Source organism: Piliocolobus tephrosceles, chromosome X (assembly GCF_002776525.5).
Source record: "Piliocolobus tephrosceles isolate RC106 chromosome X, ASM277652v3, whole genome shotgun sequence".
NCBI lineage: Eukaryota > Metazoa > Chordata > Mammalia > Primates > Cercopithecidae > Piliocolobus > Piliocolobus tephrosceles.
In genome coordinates, this window is record NC_045455.1 from 83,855,606 (window position 1) to 83,878,825 (window position 23,220).

General features: G+C 40.0%; 1 protein-coding gene across 1 annotated transcript in view; it reads right to left on the reverse strand.

Annotated features, from left to right (window-relative positions):
• FRY (FRY microtubule binding protein) overlaps positions 1-23,220 on the reverse strand; it is a 271,904-nt gene that overhangs the window by 27,685 nt on the left and 220,999 nt on the right. Inside the window, exons 50-55 of the mRNA XM_023208778.1 lie at positions 22,024-22,098; positions 19,574-19,744; positions 10,725-10,925; positions 10,070-10,231; positions 6,896-7,062; positions 4,843-5,032 (exon numbers count right to left, since the gene is read on the reverse strand). Of these exons, the coding sequence (XP_023064546.1) occupies positions 4,843-5,032; positions 6,896-7,062; positions 10,070-10,231; positions 10,725-10,925; positions 19,574-19,744; positions 22,024-22,098 (966 nt within the window). The remainder of the gene's footprint in view (positions 1-4,842; positions 5,033-6,895; positions 7,063-10,069; positions 10,232-10,724; positions 10,926-19,573; positions 19,745-22,023; positions 22,099-23,220) is intronic.

The window sequence follows — 23,220 nt, forward strand, 5'->3', positions numbered from 1 at the left end:
CTCCTGACCTCGTGATCCGCCCGTCTCGGCCTCCCAAAGTGCTGGGATTACAGGCTTGAGCCACCGCGCCCGGCCGAGAAAATTCTTAAGTATAAATGTAATATTAAAAAGCAAAATAGGAGGTATGCATTTTAAAAAATTATTATATTATTATTACTGCAGATAAGCTCCATAGGGTGATTGATTTAATACACTGATGAAAAAGAAATTCAAACCCAAATGAGTGCCCCCAGGGCCCATGCCTGTCCCCACCTTCCAGCTCATTTGCATTTTAATTTTTAGTACTTTCTTCTCCCTCTCTCCACAACTGCGTTGCTCTCTGGACAGTGGATGCTGTGAAACCTGAACCCACTGCCTTGCTGCTGGAGTGGCGAAAGATGCTAGAGAGTTAACTGTTACCAGACAACAAATGGCACATCAGCCCGTCTCAGGGGAAGGGGTCATCTTCTGCGAGGACATTGGATGGGACATCTGAGGCCTTTCACTCCTATAGCCAGTTTTATCACTTGGGAGTTAGCTTTGTTCTCTTTAGTCTCTCTCCTGCAATCTGAGTATTCTCTCAGAAGTGGCTCGAGAGTCCCCAGTGGAGGTGGCTCACGGCGTGCCAGGGCTGCAGAACTCTCTGTGGTGGGCAGTCAGTCACTTCAGGGCTCTCACCAGAAGATCCAGACTCTGTGGCGGGGCCAGGGCCACAAAGGACATGCCAATGACCATGAGGAAGAGCAGTCAAATGGGAGCAGCCAGCCAGTGCTGATGGCCTGCTACATGCACGGCTTGTGCTGTTTCTCCATGTGAGCTCTCATAGGTAGTCTTTGAAAGATAAAACTCATAGACACTGTTTTCACTTCCATTGTACCATGGAGGACACTGAGGCTTGGAGAACTTAAGGATTGTCTGCAGGCCTAGAAGGCTAGTAAGTGGCCAGAACTGGAATTTGAACCAAAGGCTAGTCTGACTTCACTGTACTCTTTTTCCACCAAGAAATCACCATCCCATACAACTCTTTTCTCCTTATGCCTCACCAGCATCTCAACTGGTGGGCTGCCAGGTACCAGGCAGGTAGAGGGTGTAGAGAGGGCCTCCCTTCTGCCTTCCTTATACTACTTGCATACCTGGGTAGGTGGGAGAGGAAGTCAGGCTGAATGGTGGCTGCAGCTGTGGGCCATGGCTGACCTGTCAGTCTTGGTAATGAACCTGCTGGTCTACTGACATGAAGTTAGAAGCTGTGTGTTGAAGGTTTCCATTTATTCTTCCTACATTTACTAAGCACCTAGTGTATGTTAGAAACTGTCAGAAATCAAGGTGAGCAAGGCACTGTTTACCTGCCCTCTTCATGGCAGACAGACACCTAAACAAGTTATTACCATATAGAGTCACAAGTGTAACGGATGCAAGCACAAAATCCCGAGATGCCAGGGGCAGGGAGAAAGTAACGGAAGGCTTTACTCACTGAAGTGACACCCAATTGAGGGCTTTGAATGTAACTGGGAGTGCAGCCCAGGGACAAGGGGAGATGACCGTTCCAGGCAGAGAGACGGTATTGTGCAGGACTGTCAAATTAAGCATGAATAATCCAAGAACTCTAATAAAAATGACCCATAACAGCCAAACTTAAATATATATTATTAATCGTTCTTTAAAAACAGCTTTTAGAGGCTGGGCACGGTGGCTCACGCCTGTAATCCCAGCACTTTGGGAAGCCAAGGCAGGTGAATCACCTGAAATCAGGAGTTCAAGACCAGCCTGGCCAACATGGTGAAACCTCGTCTTTACTAAAAATACAAAATTAGCCGGGCATGGTGGTGCATGCCTATAAACCCAGCTACTCAGGAGGCTGAGGCAGGACAATCGCTTGAACCTGGGAGGTGGAGGCTGCAGTGAGCTGAGATAGTGCCAATGCACTGCAGCCTGGGCAACAAGAGTGAAACTCCATCTCAAAAATAAAAAAAAAGCTTTTAGAAAAATATAACTAATAAGTTGCTTTGCCTCTCAATCCTTAACATTAAATTTACCTCAAACAGTAGCTTTCTGGTAGTTTGCTTTAAATTTTCAATCTGGCTTACTGTTTAAAGTATTTCTAGAATTCTTATCTTTTAGCAGCCAATTGTTTTCTGTCTTAAATCTAACATCTCCTCCAGCCCAGGTTAATGTCAGACATGACATTAATGTGCCCATTCAAGTTTCTACTAGGTTTTCACTTAGAGTAAATTGAAGAAGTTGAAAGAGCACTACAAGTAAGACTCCAAGTTAACTAGTCCAAGTAGCTATCTGCACTACTGGTATATAATTCTCCAAAAATGGATTATAAGAAGGGCCTCCAGGCTCAAAAACAGAGTTCACTTTTATGTTAGCTAAAAATATGTCATCCTGAATTTGAAATTCTTTAAAATAGATTATTTCAGTTTTGCCTAACCTTCTGCTCACTAGAATAACAGATTAATAAGCAATCTTTTTTTTTTTCTTTTTTTAAAATGGAGACAGAGTCTCACTTTGTTGCCCAGGCTGGAATGCAGCGGTGTGATCTTGGCTCACTGCAACCTCCGCCTCCCAGGTTCAAGTGATTCTCCTGCCTCAGCCTCCCGAGTAGCTGGGATTACAGGCATGTGCCACCATGCCTGGCTAATTTTGTATTTTTAGTTGAGACAGGGTTTCACCATGTTGGCCAGGCTGGTCTCGAATTCCTGACCTCAGGTGGTCCTCCCCCCTCGGCCTCCCAAATCCCTGTTGGGATTACAGGTATGAGCCACTGTGCCTGGCTGATTGGCCTGATTCTTAAGGGTTACTAAGGAGGAGGCACCTTCCCGTACCATAAAAAGAAATTACAATGTACAGCAACCTGCTGCAATGCTATTGACCTCAGAGCAGAACCGAGGTCAAGGGACACTGGCTACTGAAATGATATTTTAAGGCAGATTTACCTATGGGGTCTCCTACTCCCCAAGACTTCTTAACAACCCATTTAAGAGGGACATAATTTCAGTTTTGCACTTTTGATATATCATTCCTTATTTTCCTGCCTTTCCCTTCGGCCATGGCTCTTCCTGTAGGTGATTTGAGCGCCCCTTCTCTCAGTCCAACTAAATTATTGTCCCTCTCCCATGATATACTCATGATATACAGAACTCAACAGTTACATAAGTTTAACTAGATTCTAACTGTTCTGTCTGGTCATTCATCCAAAATTCAAGTCTATTCAAAGTTGGAACTAGATAGTTCCTTTCCATTTTTTCCCCTTGTATTATCCATGGGAGTTCTGTCTAATGAGTTATGAAAAAATATGCTTAAGAAAATGCTGAAAGAAAAGCGTTTTTTATTATAGAAAACAGGAAATTGGCCAGGCACAGTGGCTCATGCCTGTAATCCCAGCTACTAGGGAGGCTGAGGCAGGAGAATCGCTTGAACCTGGGAGGCGGAGTGAGCTGAGATCATGCTACTGCACTCCAGCATGGGTGACAGAACAAGACTCTGTCTCCCCACCCCCCCAAAAAATAAAAAGAAAATAAGGAAATAAAAACCATCCCAAATTTCATTGCCCTGAAAAGACACAATGATATTCTGGTGTATAATTTTCATTATTTTCTAGGCATTAAAAAAAAAGAAATACTAATCTATCTATCTATCTATCTATCTATCTATCTATCTATATAAAATCGATATATATAGATTAGTATATGTGTATGTATATATATACATACACACACACACACACACACACACATATATTTAAACTAGCTTTCTCTTTAACTAGAATATTGGTAACCATGTTTCTACATCAACAAATCTTCCCCTAGAACCTCATCTTCTTAGCTTCCAGGCCTCATTATTCCCAGCACTGCCATTTTCACAGTCAGTATCTGCTTCAAGCTCAGACATAGTTCTAGTTAACTGCAATGGCCTTCAAAGAGCTCTGGTGTTTCTTCACAGCAAGGCATGTTTCTTTTGCCGCCTCCTGCTCCTGCCAATTATTTGATGAAATTTGGAGGATACAAGTTTACAGAAAGATGCATAGAGGAGTTAATGGGAAGCAGTCATTGTAATTATGTTATGAGGTAACAAGCGAGATTTAAGGTGTCCACACATGAGACTGCCACAGAGAGCTGTGTGTGCAAGATGCTAGGCTGAGGGATTGGAAGTGGGGTTGAAATCCCACCTGCACTCTGCTGGCCAAGTGTGGTACTGCACCCCTCTGGAGGCAGGGACATTCATTACATTTTGCACAAAGACACTATGGACAGTGGGGCTGTGGTTCACGCGGGAGAGGCAGTTGTTAGATTGGCCTGATTCTTAAGGGCTACCAAGTAGGCGGCATTTTCCCATTTCATAAAACGAAATCTGCAGTGCACAGCAACCTGCTACAACAGCAAGAATGACTTTTCATCTGTTCAAAAGCAACTCAAGGGAGTAAGCAAGTGTTCACAGCTATGGCTGGCATGCTAAGGAATTCATAGAGTGGGCAAATGAGAAAAGACAAGGAAAGGAAAGATAAAAATAATAAAAACGAAAGAGAGGTAAAGGGGGTGGGATGGAGGATAGGCCTGGCAGAAGATTCCTTTAATGGTCCCGATGTCATGGCTGCTGAAGACTGGTGATGTCAGTAACACCAAGAAAGGCAGGAATGAAAGGTACTTCATGGCAGCCTAAATCACCAATACCACGTTGAGAAGGACGATGAGATTAAGGGTAAATAGGAGAAATTTTAAAGTCAGAGGAAATTTAGGGGTGTCTGGAAGAGAAAATACAGCAGTATAACCCCCGAACAAAAGAACAACCTCTCCTTAAATTCGAAGCTACCTGGCTCCCCTTAGAAACTGAGTCCTCTGCACTTTCAGTGAGCACACATACCTTAAACAAGGAGGAGAACACATGAAATGTATACACAGCACAGGAGCCGTCTGAGTCGCACATAAGCTGGTTGATGTGGCTGCGCCAGGCCTCCTCGGCATCGTCGCAGGCTGCGGGCTGAAAGGCGGCAAGGATGGCTGAGAAGAAGGGCGAGGGAGGGGGAGAGACTCCCCTGTCACCTTCTCCAAAGCTGGAAAAAATGAAAACGACTATGTCAAGAAGTGATGTCCTTCTCATCCTATACCGGGTTTTATAAATTCTCACGCTGAGAGTCAGCAAAATGAGGTAGCTATTCTACCCACTCTTCCTTTTGAAGTTGCTTTGGGGTCTTGGCTTTCACTCAGCAGTCACTGTGATTCTTTTTGGTGTGTTTGTTTGTTTTGAGTCTCGCTTTGTCACCCAGGCTGGAGTGCAGTGGCATGATCTCGGCTCACTGCAACTTCTGCCTCACAGGTTCGAGCAATTCTCGTGCCCCAGTCACCAGAGTAGCTGGGACTACAGGCGTGTGCTACCATGACCAGCTAATTTTTGTATTTTTAGTAGAGACAGTATTTCACCATGTTGGCCAGCTGGTCTTGAACTCCTGACCTCAAGTGATCCACCCAGCTCGGCCTCCCAAAGTGGTAGGATTACAGGTGTGAGCCACCGCGCCTGGCAAGAGGTCACTGAGATTCTTTCATGATTCAAGGAAATAGAATTTGCACCTCTAGAATTTCTGTGATTCCTCCATTTCTGATTCCCTTTCTATAGACTTGGTACCTCTTTTAGCCTTCAGCAATGCCTCTCACTTTCACAGAGGCCATGCCCCAAAGTAAACCACAGTCCTATGCTTTGGCAGTTTCATTCTTCATTTTTCATTATGAAAAATTATATAAATTTTGAATCTTCTAATTTTTCCTTTCTGGAGGGAGAGTATTAATAAATGCATATGCACAAATGCCTGGAAGACAAAGGTAGAGAGAGAGAAGGAAACCAGAGATACGTAGGGAAAGAGAGACAGAGAGGCAGGAAGAAAGAAGAGATAATGAATCAAAAATGAAAGGTCCAATTCTTCTCTAGGTATTACCTTAAACTTTTCCTTTGATGGACAGACATTGCTTACTGTAACAGAAGGCCTTTGTCTAGCATATCAGAAGCTTTGACTTAGTTCTTATTTTCAACTTTCAGAAGAGTAATTTTAGGATCTCAACTTTCTTCTCCTGAAGTAGATCTGTAGCATTACTATTTGTGATTTATTCTAGATGCTGGTTTAGTCTAACCTCTGATTTTTTTTTTTTTTTTGAGACAGAGTCTTGCTCTGTCGCCTGGGCTGGAATGCAGTGGCCGGATCTCAGCTCACTGCAAGCTCCGCCTCCCGGGTTCACGCCATTCTCCTGCCTCAGCCTCCCGAGTAGCTGGGACTACAGGCGCCCGCCACCTCGCCCGGCTAGTTTTTTGTATTTTTTTTAGTAGAGACGGGGTTTCACCATGTTAGCCAGGATGGTCTCGATCTCCCGACCTCGTGATCTGCCCGTCTCGGCCTCCCACAGTGCTGGGATTACAGGCTTGAGCCACCGTGTCTGGCCCCTCTGATGTTTTTATCTATTTCTCTTCACATTTTTTTTTCTGTTTCTATATCTCACTAGTCTCAGAAATATCAGCCACCAGGCCAAAAGACACCCACTTAAAGAGTAGGTATTTACTGTATAAAGAGCCTCTTGTTCCAGTGTTTTAACTTCAAATGGAAAGAGCTTATTTCCAAGGCTTGCCAAGTCTTGCTTATCTTCAAAGCTTCCAAGGTCTGGATCATGTTCCCAGGCTCTTCCTTTCCTTTTTATGTTGCTTTCTGGCCTTCTGAATTCATATGTAAGTGTCCCTTCTTCATTCCACATGAGGCCCTATAACGGGACTGGATGACTCTAACTCAGCTGAGAGCCCGCCATGATACATGTCACTTTGGACTCCTTCATTAGGATGTCCCAGCAGTGCAAGGGTGACACTTAACTTGAGTGTGAATGCCACACAATATACCATGCACATTCACACCACTCACATCAGCCAAGGGCTCCATTACCTCGCCAGGGTAAACTGGTCCAGGGCCCGATTGCCTTTTTCGTCCCCCTCAGTCATGTCTAGGCTAAAGCTGTCGCTGCATTCAAAAGCTGCTGGAAGTTCATTGATGGAACTAGAAAGATCATCCTCATGCACAGTGGTGTCCTCCTCCTCACGAACAGCTTCACCCTGGAAGAATAAAAAGACAAAAGAATCCCCCAATGTGTAAGAATACATACAGGACAACCTGTTCAACTAAGGAACAAATAAGAGAGACCGAAGTGCTGATGGTGATAGAAATGGGGACATTTGTTTTCTAGCTATAGTACAGTCTATTTCTAGGCCGGACTCAGGAATTCTCTGAAGTACTGTTCATTCTTTATCTTCTTTTCAATCTCTTCCATAACAATCCCCAAAGGGGCTCCCAATAGATTTTCATACTTGGCCCATGCTTATAGGGTATGAACGCTCAACCTGGAAAAGACCATCAAGACCTCCAGTCCAACCTCCACATTTTGCAGATGAGGAAACAATGCTCCATGTGGGAAAGGGACTTGTCTAATATATCAGGTCCATAATCAGAGTTGGAGCTGGGACAAGAAACACTGCTTTAGGATTCAGAACTCCTTCCATTGTCCAAACCCAGCCTTCTAAAGTAAGCCTATCCAGAGTTAATTCTCTAATATAGAACCCCTTTACCAATGGAATGTAGAATCATCAGGGCCTGGCACAGTAGATGCCCAGGATACCTGTGGTGTGCACAAGTGATCCAGAGTCCTTCCCTAAGCCTGCTGGGTTGCTCGGTCTTTCCATATAGGGAATGCTCTAAGATCCATTTGCATGTATGCGTTACCCTTGAGTATACCCCCTAAAGATAACAGATATGAGTATCTGCTCTTACCTGACTACAAAATGTGGAATGAACAGTACAATGAAAGGGCTCTAGGGCGGGCAGAACCAGGATCAGTGAGAGGCAGGAAAGAGACATAGCAAGTAAAATGGAAAAAGAGGTTGGGTTTGGGCCTGGGCCAGGGGAAAAAGGAGGACTGATTGTTCTTTAGGAGAGGAAGGAAGGCAACTGGATTACAGATCAGAAGGGGGAGGAAGAAAGATGTACATGTTACAGTGAGTCATTTTCTTAAAACAAAACAAAAGCAAGGCAAAATACAAGTGTATATGAATTAGAGCTTTATCTCGAGTTAACATCTGTTCACTCATTCAGTGTGTAAATACGTATATAAAAATATATATTATACTTTGACTCTAGAATTAATAGGAAAAATTACCAGGAATGGTAAAAATATATTAGGGAAATAAGATATCTCATGTCTTTGGAGGAGCTGCTGGTAAATACTGAGTTTGAGATGTTGATCCATATCTGCTTTTTAAAACTACAGTGCTGCCAACGAGGCTGGCCACTGGTTCCTGGTCTAGGTTATTAGTGTACATACACTTAATCCATTACAGAATGCATGAGTTCTTATTAAAATACCTTTTATTTTCTCTAATATCATAGATAATATCAAACATTGCAGAAATGCAACTTATGTGAAAAACAGGGATAGCTCCTCAGAAATGGGACTTGACTTTTCCTTGATAGGATGAGATTTATTACTTAGGTATTACTTTTCTTTTTTCTTTTTTTTTTTTTTTTTTGAGACTGAGTCTCGCTTTGTTGCCCAGGCTGGAGTGCAGTGGTGTGAGCTCAGCTACCTGCAACCTCCACCTCCTGGGTTCAAGCAATTCTCTGCCTCAATCTCCTGAATAGCTGGGATTATAGGCACCCGCCACCAAGCCCAGTTAATTTTTTTGTATTTTTAGTAGAGACAGGGTTTCACCATCTTGGCCAGGCTGGTCTTGAACTCCTGACCTCGTGATCCACCCACCTCAGCCTCCCAAAGTGCTGGGATTACAGGTGTGAGCCAAAGCGCCCGGCCTTAGGTAGTATTTTCTATGAGAAATCTATATGTTTTTAGCATTCAAAATAGAAAAGTGGAGAAAATGACCATATTGACATTGAGAAATATCAAATGCTAATAACTTCACATATACTTTGTTATGTTTTTTCTATGAAATTTAATTTCATAATCTTAGAATTTTAACTTAGACAACTTTTCTTTCTGGGCTTTTTTCTTTTGGCTAAAAAAGAACTCTACTAATTCCAAGAATCCTGATTGTAGTACCTTTGCAATGAGGCAAATTTAGAAATCATTACTATTTAAGCTTCAATATTTTTAGGTAATTATAATCTGGTGATTGTCCTTAGTTTAAAGCACATAGATTTTCCTAGATTTCTGATCTATTTTTACTACACTATCAGAGAATATAGAATAGCCAATATTATATTTTTCCATTAGAAGTGTTGGAAGGAATATACTTTTATAAATTTTTTTTCAATTTTAGTTTTTCTTTTGAACTTGCACAACCGTAACCAAACTCATGATAGAGAGTGCTTGACTCTATCTTAACAGCAATTGATTACTTTGGTATTTCACTAAAAGGAAACACAATTCTATACTGATGGGCATAGATGTGGGCAAAGCATGCAAGTGGATGGTTTTCAGGACATTTTAATAAAATAAACTTTAAATGAAATATATACACTGTTAGATTTTTTTAAATTAAGATAATTACATCCATTAGTTACTTTTCTCCTCACAGTCTCTGAAGAGAAGTGTTTTGTGCAAATCTGGCATAAGACTGTGATCAACATTAAAAATTCTGACAGTATGCCAAAAGGCAAGCACTGAATCAATGTACAAATTGTATAATTGTTTCCTACATAGGAAAAAATTTCCCCAAATACGTGCATACACCCACACCTCACTTAGTATATTGTTTTATAAAATTCATGACAAAGACCAGCAGTTTCCCAGTCACAGCGATCTCAGACACACACCACTGGTTTTGCCATCCACCAGCAGTGTTCATGCAAAATGTCTCATTTTAGAAAGACCTCAAGTCAAGTCTTTCAGCCAAGAAGAAGATGGCTGCTCAAGTTTGTGGGGGTAAAACAACTTCAAAACATAGACTCAGGTGTACAGACTTCTATTATTTTAAAAAAGAGAGAAAGAAAAAGATAAAGATACTCTTTCTACTTGAGACCCCTTAAGAATTCTCAGAAAATTGGAAGTGCTTTTTTTTTTTTTAAGTGTTGTAAGCGAAGTACAAATTATCATTGTTAAAATCTCTTCACCTTTGAACCCTCAGAAATCTGCAGATTATTCATATCAGGCAAGGAAGCATCAAAGCTGGACATTCTGGTGTTAAAGGAATGAGGGTCTGCAGGGGTTGAGTCACAGGTTGTGGTGAGCAGCTCCATGGGATTCGTCTCTTCAGAGGGGGAGAGAGTCATGATCTGTTTAAAAAGGAAAGGAAATTAAACATAGTATGAAGTTCTCTTTCTTTAAAAGCTCCAATTCTCTAGTTGTTGGTTAATACGTCTTAATTTTTAAACTTCCACATTTCACCATTTTTGGACCTTAAACATAGCAGTTAGTAATCCAGGCATTTTCAGATAATCACATCAAAACGTCTGTCATATCTCCACACTTTAGAGATCTGGGGAATTTTTAACAAGATTCCAGAATCACAAAAGTATTTGTGAAAAATCTAGGCCTTAACAGATCTGGTGGCTTTCAGGGTGAATCACATGGACCCCAGTCTTTGTTTCCATCTGCAACCTACAGAGAAGACGTTGCCAGTTAGAACCCATTAGACACCACCTGACAGTTCCGATTTTAGTTCAGCAGCTGTGGAAAGTTTCCTTGGCTGCAACTGGAAACTATACTCCTGCATTAGTTACAAAAAATAAGCCTCCCAATTCCTAGAGTGGGAGAGCTGCTACTTACTAGGTCTGAGTGCTCCAGGATCTGGCTGGCTGTGAGGTCCTCCTCCTCAGATGACTCATCGGAGTCCTCATGGTTCATTTTATTCAGGCTGGGAGTGCTTCCTGACAGTTGGCGCTCCTCCAGAATCTGCATATCACACTTGTCCAGGCTGTCCAGAGAACGTCTGCGCACTCCCCAGTTGAAATTGTCCATACTCTCACCCTGAAATCACACCATCAGCCAGTTTTTTTAATGCCAAAATCCTCTTGCACTCACATGTTCACACATTCAATTAGTCATAGCTTAGGAACAAATATGGTCATTATTAACTCTCAGGCCCTCATCTACTTTGGTATCAAAACTTTTGTTTACCCGATGTGAAAAGGAGTAAAAGCACACTATTTTCATGTAAACTCATGTAAAGTCATAGGTAGAAGTGATGACATACTTTTCTTTGGCATGGTGGGTAATAATTACATTTTTTAAAAACTTGATTTTGGTAAACACTACCAATGATCTGTGTTTTCAAAAATCTGTAGGAAAGAGACCGTTAGTATGAAAACTTCAAAAGAGGTGACACCCACTCCCACCACCCTGAGGTCAGCCCCTGTTTAGTACTGTTTTCAGAAGGAGAAAAATGTAGGAGCTATGCTCGTAGCACATTCCAGAATCCTTTGGGTATTTAGTGGAAGAGCATTAGGTAAACATTCCAGCCTATTTCTGCCACAGCGGTTTTCACAGACACAATGCAGAGTTAAAGACTTATCAGAGCAGCTGGGCAAAGTCTGATGGATCATGCACTATGCAGAGGCCAGAGCGGCAACACCTTAACTTTTGCTTTAGGTTATTCTTTAAATAATTGTCCCAGTGTAGAAAATTGTTAATTTCCTGGACTCGGTACCAAATATTATTATTATTATTATTATTTGAGATGGAGTCTTGTACTGTCGCCTGGGCTGGAGAGCAACAGCACCATCTCGGCTCACTGTAACCTCCACCTCCTAGGTTCACACCATTCTCCTGCCTCAGCCTCCTGAGTAGCTGGGATTACAGGCACTCGCCACCACACCCGGCTAATTTTCTGTATTTTTAGTAGAGACAGTTTCACTGTGTTGGCCAAACTGGTCTTGATTACCTGACCTCGTGATCCACTCACCCCGGCCTCCCAAAGTGCTGGGATTACAGGCATGAGCCACCGCACCCGGCCTATTACTGTTTTTTTTTTTTTTTCTTCTTTTGAGACAGTCTTGCTGTCGCCCAGGCTGGAGTGGTGCAGTGGCATGATCTCAGCTCGCTGCAACCTCCACCTCCCAGGTTCCACGCGAGGCTAATTTTTTGTATTTTAAGTAGAGTCTGGGTTTTGCCATGTTGCCAGGCTGGTCTCGAACTCCAGACCTCAAGTGATCCACCCACCTTGGCCTCCCAAAGTGTTGAGATTACAGGCGTGAGCCACTGCACCTGGCCTCAAATAATAATGTTGATTTGTATATTTTGAATTACTGAGAACTAGCTTAAGTGGCCACGTAAGTGTTAAAGAAGGCTTTTAGTTGCATTCAGACTTTCTCTACAAATCATCAGTTATTAAACAAGTGTATTTGACTAACATCACTTTTTTTTTTCTAGAAATGGTTTGGGTTTTATTTTTCTCTCTGTTAAGATAGGAATAAAGGAAGACAAATATTACTCAGCTGACTGAGCAAATTTTAACCTAAACAAATGATCTGGCAAAATCTAGCACAGAACCTTTTCATTTACTGGTAATTTGAAACACTGCCTGATGGTTCATTGAAATAAAATAAAACAACTTTTTCTGATGAGAGCTCAGTGAACAACATACTATGAGAGATGTGAGTTACTGTTAAACTTATGAGCATTATCGTTCATTGATTTCCCTCTGTTTTAAGGGTCACGTCTGTCTCCTAGTGAAACAAGCTTGCCATTCTCACAGATCTGTCATATAACAGAGGTGTAGCTTTTCCAAAGTCTGCTTGGGCTATTCATGGTAGAAGGCAAGAGGTACAAATCCTAAGCACAATCTGGATAAGATACAGAAATTATCATTATTCATCCTCACATATGATATTTATGATTGCTCTTAGGGCTGTTTGATTATAAAAGAGAATGCAGACTCAGAATATTGTTTCTAACATCCAGTATCTGCTGTGTGCTAAATTACCACCACATAATTTTTTTTTTTTTTTTTTCTGATGGAAATGGCTAACTGTTGTACTGGGATTTTAAAAATAGCCATTGCAGTGAGAAAATAAAAAGATATATACATGAAAGAAGCAAAAGTTCTGGGAAGAAAAAGGAAAATCCAATGTGTAAAGAGAGGAAAAAAATACAGAAAAATCAGAATACTAACTATACAGAGTAAAAAGAGAAGAATGTGAAAATTATAGGAAAAAATATACAAACACAAATTCACAAAACTGACTCTCTTGTGCCAAATGACTGTAAGGGTTGGATGAACTATCTTAGGCTGTGATTCTGGAGGTCTCCCACACTGCACATGAGACAGAACCATGAGCTTGCAGAGGAATAGACATCCAGGTGGGAGAACGCTACACCAGGCGCAGGTCACTGCTAGTGCTGGTTTGGTGGCAGCTCTGGTGAAGACCTGAACCAATCAGGTGTGAAAATAGGGAGGCAGGGAAAGCTGTTCTTGCAGGAATAAGGTTTGGCTGTCTTGCTGGAGGATGTAGCATCTCCATTAGAGGTAAGGGAGTTGAAATGGTTCCCCTGGTGTGGCTGAGAGGTTGAGATGGAACAGTGTTGCAGTCTGGCCCTGGTTAAAGTCCATGGTGATTAAAACTCAACCAGGCTTTCCAGCATGGCCCTAGTGGGAGACCCACCCTCCATCCTTCCTCTCCCCAAAACGTCAGATTTGTATTTTATGTTACATACAAAGCGAAAAGTCAAAACAGTTTCCTACATGTGAGAAAATGCAGAGGATTTTCTGACTGACTGACTGACTGACTGACTGATTTTCTGACTGACTGACTGACTGACTTTCTGACTGACTGATTTCTGACTGACTGACTGACTGATAACTGACTCTGTATATGTCAGTTATCAAACTTAAAAACCACTCAGCTCCGCCCGCTGAGTGGTTTTTAAGTTTGATAACTGACATATACAGAGCGTTCATCTGGACTAGCCATGGGGAGCGGGGAGGGGGGTGGGATTGCACTGGGAGTTACACCTGATATAAATGATGAATTGATGGGTGCTGACGAGTTGATGGGTGCAGCACACCAACATGGCACAAGTAGACATATGTAACAAACCTGCACGCTATGCACATGTACCCTAGAACTTAAAGTATAATAAAAAAATAAAAAAATAAAAAAAAAGAATCCGGACACAATAGGCAGTATTAGTTTTATAGTGAGTATGTTTTTTCCTTCTATGTGTTTAGCTCTATAATCCTGGTAATTGACAAATAAAATATTTTATATCATATGATGCTTCTATCCAGGTATTTAATGTGTTTTTCAGATTGTAAAACACTTTTCCTCCATTGGAATAAATTGTTTTCTAACTCACGCACCAATAGTTCCACTTTGAAGGGTTCTCACTTTTGAAGAAATATGTGGAAGAAAATGATCTGGATGATTAAGTAGAAAGAGGTTGATGAATACCCTAGTGAAAATAACACCTGTAGCTGTGTAAATTCACATGGCATTTACAGGAAAATAATTGAAAATAATTGCAAAATCAAGAAATTGATCTTCATGCAGTACATTCTATGGCCCAAATAACCTAGTAAGCCATTCTGCTTCTCAAGACTATTTTCTGAATTCTTATGGATAACTTACATATGTTTTGGGGATATGTGGTAAGTGTCTTCTGTCCTCAACAAAACTACTGAGGCCCATAAGAAGGATATTAAGCTAATAATAAAATATTTTTAAAATTATTTTAACGTGACCTCAGAGGAATACTTCTGAGATTTTTTTTAAATTTCAACTTTTATTTTAGATTCAGAAAGTACTCGTGTACGATTGCTGCAAGGGTATATTTGACCCAGGTGGTGAGCATAGCACCCAATAGGTAGTTTTTAAACATATGCTTCTCTCCCTTCCTCCCTCCTCTAGCAGGCTGCAACATTTCCCCCTTCCACCCCAGGTTTATGTGTATACTTTCTCAATGTTTAGCTCCCACTTATAATAAAAAAAAACAAACATGCAAAAAAACAAAACAAAACAAAAAAACACTCAGAATTTATACTAAGATGGGAAAGTATTAATGATTAAACATTCTAGAAATGTTAGAAGTACTATTTTTTGACACATATTTTTCATATTGGAACTCTGTCAAACAAGAATTATTGCTGAAGAAATTTGGGTACACTGTGGTCAAAATATACTCCCCGAAATGTTCTACTTAGAGTAAGTCTGATATACATAGATAGAGACTGATCATAGGTTACTTTGTCCAGGATGATCCCGGTTTTAATGCCTATTGTTTGGGCATAAATATTATTAGTACCCCCTTTTACTCTCAAAAGGGCCCTGGTTTGGATGAAAAGTTATCTAGTCACTACAAAGAGATAGAGATAGCCTTTAATTCCTGGGGGGAAAAAAGATTCAGCTGAAAGTATATATGGTATATGGTTAGATGCAAATTGTTAATTTCACTTTTTTTTCTGAGACAGAGTCTTGCTCTGTTGCCCAGGCTGGAATGCAGTGGTGTGATCTTGGCTCACTGCAACCTCTGCCTCTTGGGTTCAAGGGATTCTCCTGCCTCAGCCTCCTGAGTATCTGGGATTACAGGTGTGCACCTCCAGGCGTGGCTAAATTTTGTATTTTTAGTAGAGACAGGGTTTTGCCATGTTGGCTAGGCTGGTCTTGAACTCCTGACCTCAAGTGATCTGGCACCTCGGCCTCCCAAAATGCCGGGATTACAGGTGGGAGCCTTCACACCTGGCGATTTCAGTTTTAATACAAGAATTTAACAATAAAACCCATCCAGTTGTGCAATCACTTAATGAGAAAGAATAGGATTGCCATAGATCAGATCTGAAAACTCCACTTCTCTGAGATATAATCATGCAACTTTCAGAACTAGGCATCTAAAGGTTTTAAAAATGTATTTACATTTTAGAAAACATTTCCATACTAGAGCAGCCAAGAAAAATACCTCTTACATCACACACCTAAATGGAAATATGCACGCAAATAAGCATATATATCTGGAAGGGAGGAAAAAAGCAATTATGTTGTTATAAATCTGCAAAGATGCAAAACATCTACTAGCATATTTGAATTAAAAACAGCATCATCTTACCTGAAGTTCCTGGGTAGCAGATTGAATGAACAGAAAAACAAACAAAAGGTCTATTTACAATGATTATATTAAAGATACTCAAAAACATTTCTCTTAGTGTTAACACAACATTAACTAACAGTGCTAACAATATACACTTCAGTAGGTGCACCTTAAAAAAAAAAGGTAAATATACACTAACTGCAAAGAGAAAAATCAACATTAAACATCAGAAATTCCAAATCCCTTGGCTGTGGATGACAGAGCTGGGATAACAAATCATTACTACAATTTCTGAAATAACTGTCTACTTCTGTGACAATTTTGGTCTCAACACTTTTTTTTTTGGAATACCTAAATATGTATTTGTGAGAAAACTGTTAAATGTTATGGGAACATGAATGAAGGTCATCAACTGGAAATAAAGGTGGCATCACCTGAGCCTGTTCACAAAGCTAAAAGTGTTTGTGATCATGATGCTTACTGCTGATATGCAATTAATAGCAAAGACACAACACCTTTTAAAGATTTTAAGACGTTCAAGGGCAAACTCTTGTAGATATCACTCAGTAATTTCTGAGACCAATGAAAAGGAATAGATATGACAAAATGACTTGTCTTTCTTTTTTTTTGACAACTGTGTTTTGATCTAAAAGCCAAGTATGCCTAATTTTATCAGATGAGGATATACTAAAATTATTCACCAATGACAATACAAGGAGACTAACATTTGCAATGCCAACTATATGCCTGACACTTTGCTAGACATTATACATAGGTTATTTTATTTTATCCTCATGTCAGCTCTACAGGCAGGTAGAGGTTGAGTATGCCTTATTCAAAATGCTTGGGACCAGAGGTATTTTGGATTCCAGATTTTTTAAAAATGTTGAAATATTTGCATGTACATAATGAGATATCTTGGGGATGGGACCTAAGTCTAAACATGAAATTTGTTTATGTTTCACATACACCTTAAATACATAGCCTGAAGATAATTTTATACAATTTTAAAATAATTTTGTGCATGAAACAAAGTTTTGACTGCATTTTGACTATGACCTGTAACGTAAGGTCAGTTGTAGAATCTTTCACTTGTGATGTTGTATTAGCGTTCAAAAAGTTTAGAATTTTGGAGGATTTCAGATTTTGAATTTTCAGATGAGGAATGCTCAACTTGTATTCTTATACCCACTTAATAGACAAAGAAGTGGAAAGCAAGAGGAATTGCATCCGTGCTTAAGTCATACAGCTAAGGTCAGTGGCAGAGGGGAAATTCAAACCTGGAGCTGTTGGACTCTGAAGTCTAGGCATTTTCACTCTTCTACTCCAAGAATGCTAGAATCCCTTACTGTGATTTTATTGGGAAGTAACAAAACATTCTCAAATGCCTTATTTTATTTGGATAAAATGTACACTCTCAGCCCCGTGAGTTTCTTCTTCTAATTCTTTTTTTTTTTTTTCGGACATGGGGTCTGACTCAGTCACCCAGTATGAGTGCAGTGGTGCAACCACAGCTTATTGCAGCCTTGACCTCCTGGGCTCAAGCCATCCTCCCACCTCAGCTCCCGAGTAGCTGGGACCACAGGCATGTGCTATCACACCCGGCTAATTTTTCATTTTTTGTAGAGACAGGGTCTTGCTATGTTGCCCAGGCTGGTCTTAAACCCCTGGACACAAGTGATCCTCTAGCCTCAGCCTCCAAGAGTGCTGGGATTATAGGTGTCAGCCACTGTGCCTAGCCAGTTTCTTATAAAATCTTAACAATGAAGGATAAAATAATCACCGTTATTTTTTAGTTATTGCAGTCTAGGACAATAAAGAGAAGACCAGAAAAAAAGGTGTAGTATTCCTTACTTCTTGTCCCTGAAAAACATTAGTATAATATTTATTTTTAAGTAATAGGCATCCCCTATTTTTCCTTCCTTTATTTGGATAGAAACTAAATTGATGAGCTGTTCTGAAATTGTGTCAGATGCCTTCGCTTTACATCATTCCTGCTAGGTTGTTTCACATAACATTTTTCTGTGGCTGAGACAGGAAATGATCCCTCTCTTGCTTCATCTGTTTTTTCCCTCCCTTGTGTAACTTCCAGAGGGAAACAGGTGTCCAAGCTTGAATTTTAACCGAAGAGCAAACATTAGGTCAGCTGTCAGATCAGGGAGCTGATCTTTTGACACTAGCTGAACTCTGAGCTCTGGCTCAGAGACATTTTTGAAAGTATTCAAAACAGTTGTATTTTGCTTTAGACTTTTAAAAGAATCCTCACTGCATTCAGTGAATGCTTTCTCTATCATTTATTATGGATCATAAAAACCTGCAATACTTTTTATTGGTTCTTAAGCGATTCAAGGTGAAAATTAAGCTGGCAGTTACTTTAAGGATGCATTATAGTAGTGCCTTTATGCTGCTTAAGGACTGGGTCTGCTAAACTTGTTCTCCAGGGAAAGAATTGGTGAATACCTTCTTTATTCTGAGGACACGGTTCTCTCCTGCTGGGACAGACATCCAGGGTCATCAGTGGGCCAGGAAGGACAAAAGCAAAGGGCTCTTTGGCTTCAATTAGACATAAGCGGGTTGGTCAGTAATAAAATCCTTTTAGGGAAGGTAAGAAGCTACTTGAAGCATCTTTTCCCACAAATCTGTAGTTAAGTAAGGAGGTGCCTACCTAATGCAGGAAATCCTAAACTTGGGATCTGGGCCTGCCTTCTCAATTTTAAGACCAGCAGACAGCCATTTGGGAAATCTGGTGCAGTTAAACATGAGCTGACAACACCATGAGCCAGGTTCCAAACCAGGCACCTTTACATCATCCAATCTCACTTAAGTGAACTGAGTTTTGATCCCATCAGGCAAAAGACTGCCTCTCAGGTGAAACATGCCTCTAAGTTACTGAAATGAAGGTGACCGAGAGGTGATGCTCCTCCTCTCAATACCTGTTTTCAAAAACATGATTCATAGCTGAAAGTATCTTATCATCATGATTATCATCCAAAATAAACGAATCTGCATTTGCCCACGGAGACTTGAATTCGGCTGCTCCAGTGTCTAGAACACCAGCCACCGACCTAAGCAGAGCAAAGAGCTCTCTCGTGTGCGCTGTATTTTGTTTCCAGTTCTAATGATTTCATCAAGCACAAAAATGTTGGATCCCTCGGGCTCTGGTCTCATGTTGTAGCAGGCAAGCTTTGAAGGAAGTGAATTAGAGAAACTTCACATTAGAGATGAATGAATGCTTAGCATATTTTCCTCAGGTACCAGTGAACAGGCTCAGAACTGAAATGTTTTTTGTGATTTTTTTTTAAAGTCCAGCTTGGGACTACACACACACATACAGGCTTTGTGTGGTCATTAAAACTCAGGTCTTTGCCATTTAGAAATAACTTGGCAGCTTTTGCCGTGGGCTCAGACAGGAAGGGTGTGGTAACTTTTGCCAAAGTTTAGCTGCTGTATTTTGAATAAGTTGATTCAAAATAAAGTTTACAACTTTCCAATTAAAGATCTTGGTACAAAAACTCATTATTTAGCAGGTAAAAAGAACAGTTTCATTAGTCAAGGAAAAGGGTGCGGGGATTATTTTTACAGCGAATACACCGTACCTCTCCATCCTCCAGCTCCACATCTAGGAAGTCGAAGTCTCTGAAGACTCTAAACTGCTGCTCGCTGTTTGCGTCATCCATGTTCTCCTGCTCTCGGGCGCCGTCCTCAGAAGACACCAAGCTTGTCTGGTGCTCAAGCAGATCCAGATCTCCACACGATGAAAAAATCACCTGCGAATCAAGAGTCCTCTCCTGAGAAACGTTCTCCCTTTGGTTGTTTGTGCTACGAAAAATTGTAATTGGCTCTTCATAGCACTGTATTTCCAGTACACACCTAATTCCTTCAGTGGGTATTTTTAGAATGTTCTTTTATTATTTATGTTGGACAGGTGCCTTCAGATTAAACTCGCGGCAAAGATGCAAGTTCATGCACCAGGAAAATGTTCAAGAATCACATCGTTGCTTCTTAATGGATGAAGACTGTATACTACCTGTGTGTGTGTGTGTGTGTGTGTGTGTGTGTGTGTGTGTGTGTAAACTGGAGCAGCCAGGAAAAAGTTCCACTGTTTCTAAACTGATTAGGGTTAGAAATTATACACATTTACACACATATATCAAATACATATAAATAATATTTTAAGGACTGATACTAAGATATGTTATTGTAGAATGAACTGTGAGAACAAAGCATTTAACCCTTTTCGAGATAAACCAGCAATTGATAAGAAATAAAAAACAGAAGCCAAAAATTACAATACTTGTCCACAGAAGAGTAGGCGAGGAACTAAGCCCATAACTTATACTTAAATTCCTCTCCTGTATATTTAAACAAAATAAAACATTTTTTACTACTAAAATCTTTAGTATGTTAATGTTTTAAAATCAACTTCTATGTTTAGGTTCTTTTCACTGAGCCATTTTTGTAGAGCTTGGTATATAACAAACTGTAAATGAGAGTAAATGTTTTGCTATCCAGCCTCTACTGAACATAGACTGATATTAAAGAAAATTCATAGTATTCTTTGCATAACCATTATAATGTCTTAGTTGTTCTGGAAAAGTAGGCAAAATCATTTATAAGAATTTAAATACAATACACATCTCTCAAAAGTAAAAAGAGTGAATGGATTTCAAGTGTACTTTTTTCCTCTAGTGTTTAAGAATAGTATATGATGCATATGACATCCTCTCATAATAGCACCTGACACACAGTTTTACACAGGGATTGCAAATGGGTATGTGAGATAAAGAGCCCTCAGGACTAGTCAACTAGTCAGTGAGAGACGAGACATGAGATTTCTGATTTCCTCAGCTGAAGGCTGTCTTTCCTAGTTAGTGCTGCTTCTCTTACTTGTAATGTACTCCAGGTAAATATTTCTAGCTGAAAAGGCCTTAGCACAGGGCAGACAGTATGAGTCTGAAAGAGAAAGTGCCAACCACAATGGCGATAAGAAGTGGGCCTTGTTGGCAGTGCTGCATTGCAGAGGCAAAACATACTTGTGTCTCTTCGCTGTGGGCTAGGAGGCTCTATCTGCCTCTGCCACTGTCCCCTCTGTCCTAAATGCTGTCACAGGAGCAGCAGAAAAACCACTGATCAATACCACCAAAAAAGTGACTAAAATGGAGGCCCAGCTTAGCTGACAGCTGGCTGGCGTGCTTTCCCAGACGATAAGAAATACCACTTTGTACTTTAGCAAGTATTTATGAGCCTCTAATATTTCACCTGCTCATGAACTATGTTAGTGGATCCACTTTGAAATTTAAATATAGCTCCACCGAGAAATGTGTTTACTAATTCTTACATTAGTTGAGAAATTATTCAGTTTGCTATTTCTTTTTCATAAATATAAATATTCTGTGATACAGGTGAAACAAAAATACCTGGTGAAACCAGCAGACACTTCTATTGTTTTTGTTATACTCCCATACACAATTCACATTTTTCTAAATTTTATAAAAGCTTCCAAAGTTTACTTATAAATACTTCAATCGTCCATTCATTCAAAAGCTTGATGGCATGATTTTTATTTTTAGTTTTTTTATTGTAACATCAGTGGAAGTTTATATGCAAAGAAACATATTATTTTCATCTTTATTGTATGTGGGTAAGATAAGGATATCAGAGTAAGAAGTGTGTGTACAGAGAGTAAAATTATATCCAAGAGGTATGAGCATATATGCCATACATGGTGATCAGCAGAGATTATCATTTATGTTCTAAGAAAGTTTGGGCATATTTATTAAAAAATCCCAGAAATTTAAAAAATGAAAAGCAACAGTATTCACAGACAAACGAGTGAACAGCCAATAAGATCTTTCATTGTTTCTGAACTTAGTGTGATTAAAAATCATGGTATGGGGAGAAATAGTCCAGGGGTTTGCTCAAGACGGTGGCTATTATACTTGTCATTCACAGTTGAATCCTCTAAATTATATGACCAAAGGCAAAAACAGACCCACGAAAAAGGAGACATGACACAAAAATAACTATGATACATGACAGAACCTACTGATGGATTTTTGCTCAATCCTACTTCTTGGCCGCACAGAGAAAGGACATGCACCAACTTCTCTTTTGTTCTCTTCTGGAAAAGAAACACAAGCAGGTTTCATTATGGGGTCCTGTGAGCAAATCTGCTCTAATTTTCTAGCCACTAGCCATACAGGGCAATAGCACTTGACATGCAGACAGAAAACTGAGATGTCAGACACACAAGAGTACGAAACAAGAACATAAATTGTAATTAAAACTTGTAAAATATTGAAACCATGTTGAAATAATATTTCAAATATAGTAGGTTAGGTAACATTTATTATTAAAATTAATTTGGCCTGCTTTTCCTTTTTTTTTTTTTTTAAAGGTAACTGTTAGACGATGTAAAATGAAGCTCACATTACGTTTCTGCTGGACAGTGGTGATCTAAATTATCCCAAGGGGTGTATATGTGTGTGTATGTGAAAATCAATCCCTAGGTTCTTCAAGGAGATCTATCACTTCCTTTGATCATCTTTTCTTATGATGTTAAACTTTCAGTACTAGCAAGGCCTTCCTTACACTTTATTAAGTTACAGCATGAGTCTCTTTTTTCCAAATAGAAGAATACTTTCTGTAGAAAGAAAAAATTCATTTGTTCTAAGCTATATCAAATCTTTCTTAGTTTCTTCTTCCTAAAGTTAAACAGATTCAGTTTCTTTCCTTCATAAACCTATTTTCCAGCCCCTTAACCATAGGGATTCTTCTATAAATCATTACATTTTTCAAGTGACAGAAAACCCAGGTCTCAGAATGACTGGTGAGTTGAGAATTTTAAAAGCAATCTTCCTAATCTCTTTAAAATGATTCTCCCCCCTTTAATCTGATTTACAGTTTGTTATGTGGAAACTGCTAGGAGGCCAATGCCACTCTTAGATTTTTCTTCTTACCGGAACTCAATTCACTGCATCCTTCTTTCCAAATTATAGAGGGGACAGACACTCAATATGGTGTCTGCTCAAGGTCACAGACAGGAGGACTTTGAGGCTGAGAGATGGCGGAAGACTTGCTAAATGATTTTCCTAAGTCTTAGTGGTCATTTTATAATTCTGGGAAGGAATCAGTGTAGAGGGACACATTGGGCTGTATATTTTTCTTCTCTCTTCCAATGAAGTTTTCAGCTGAACACTTACTGAGAAACTGCTCTGTTGCAGCCAGCACTATGCTACATGTT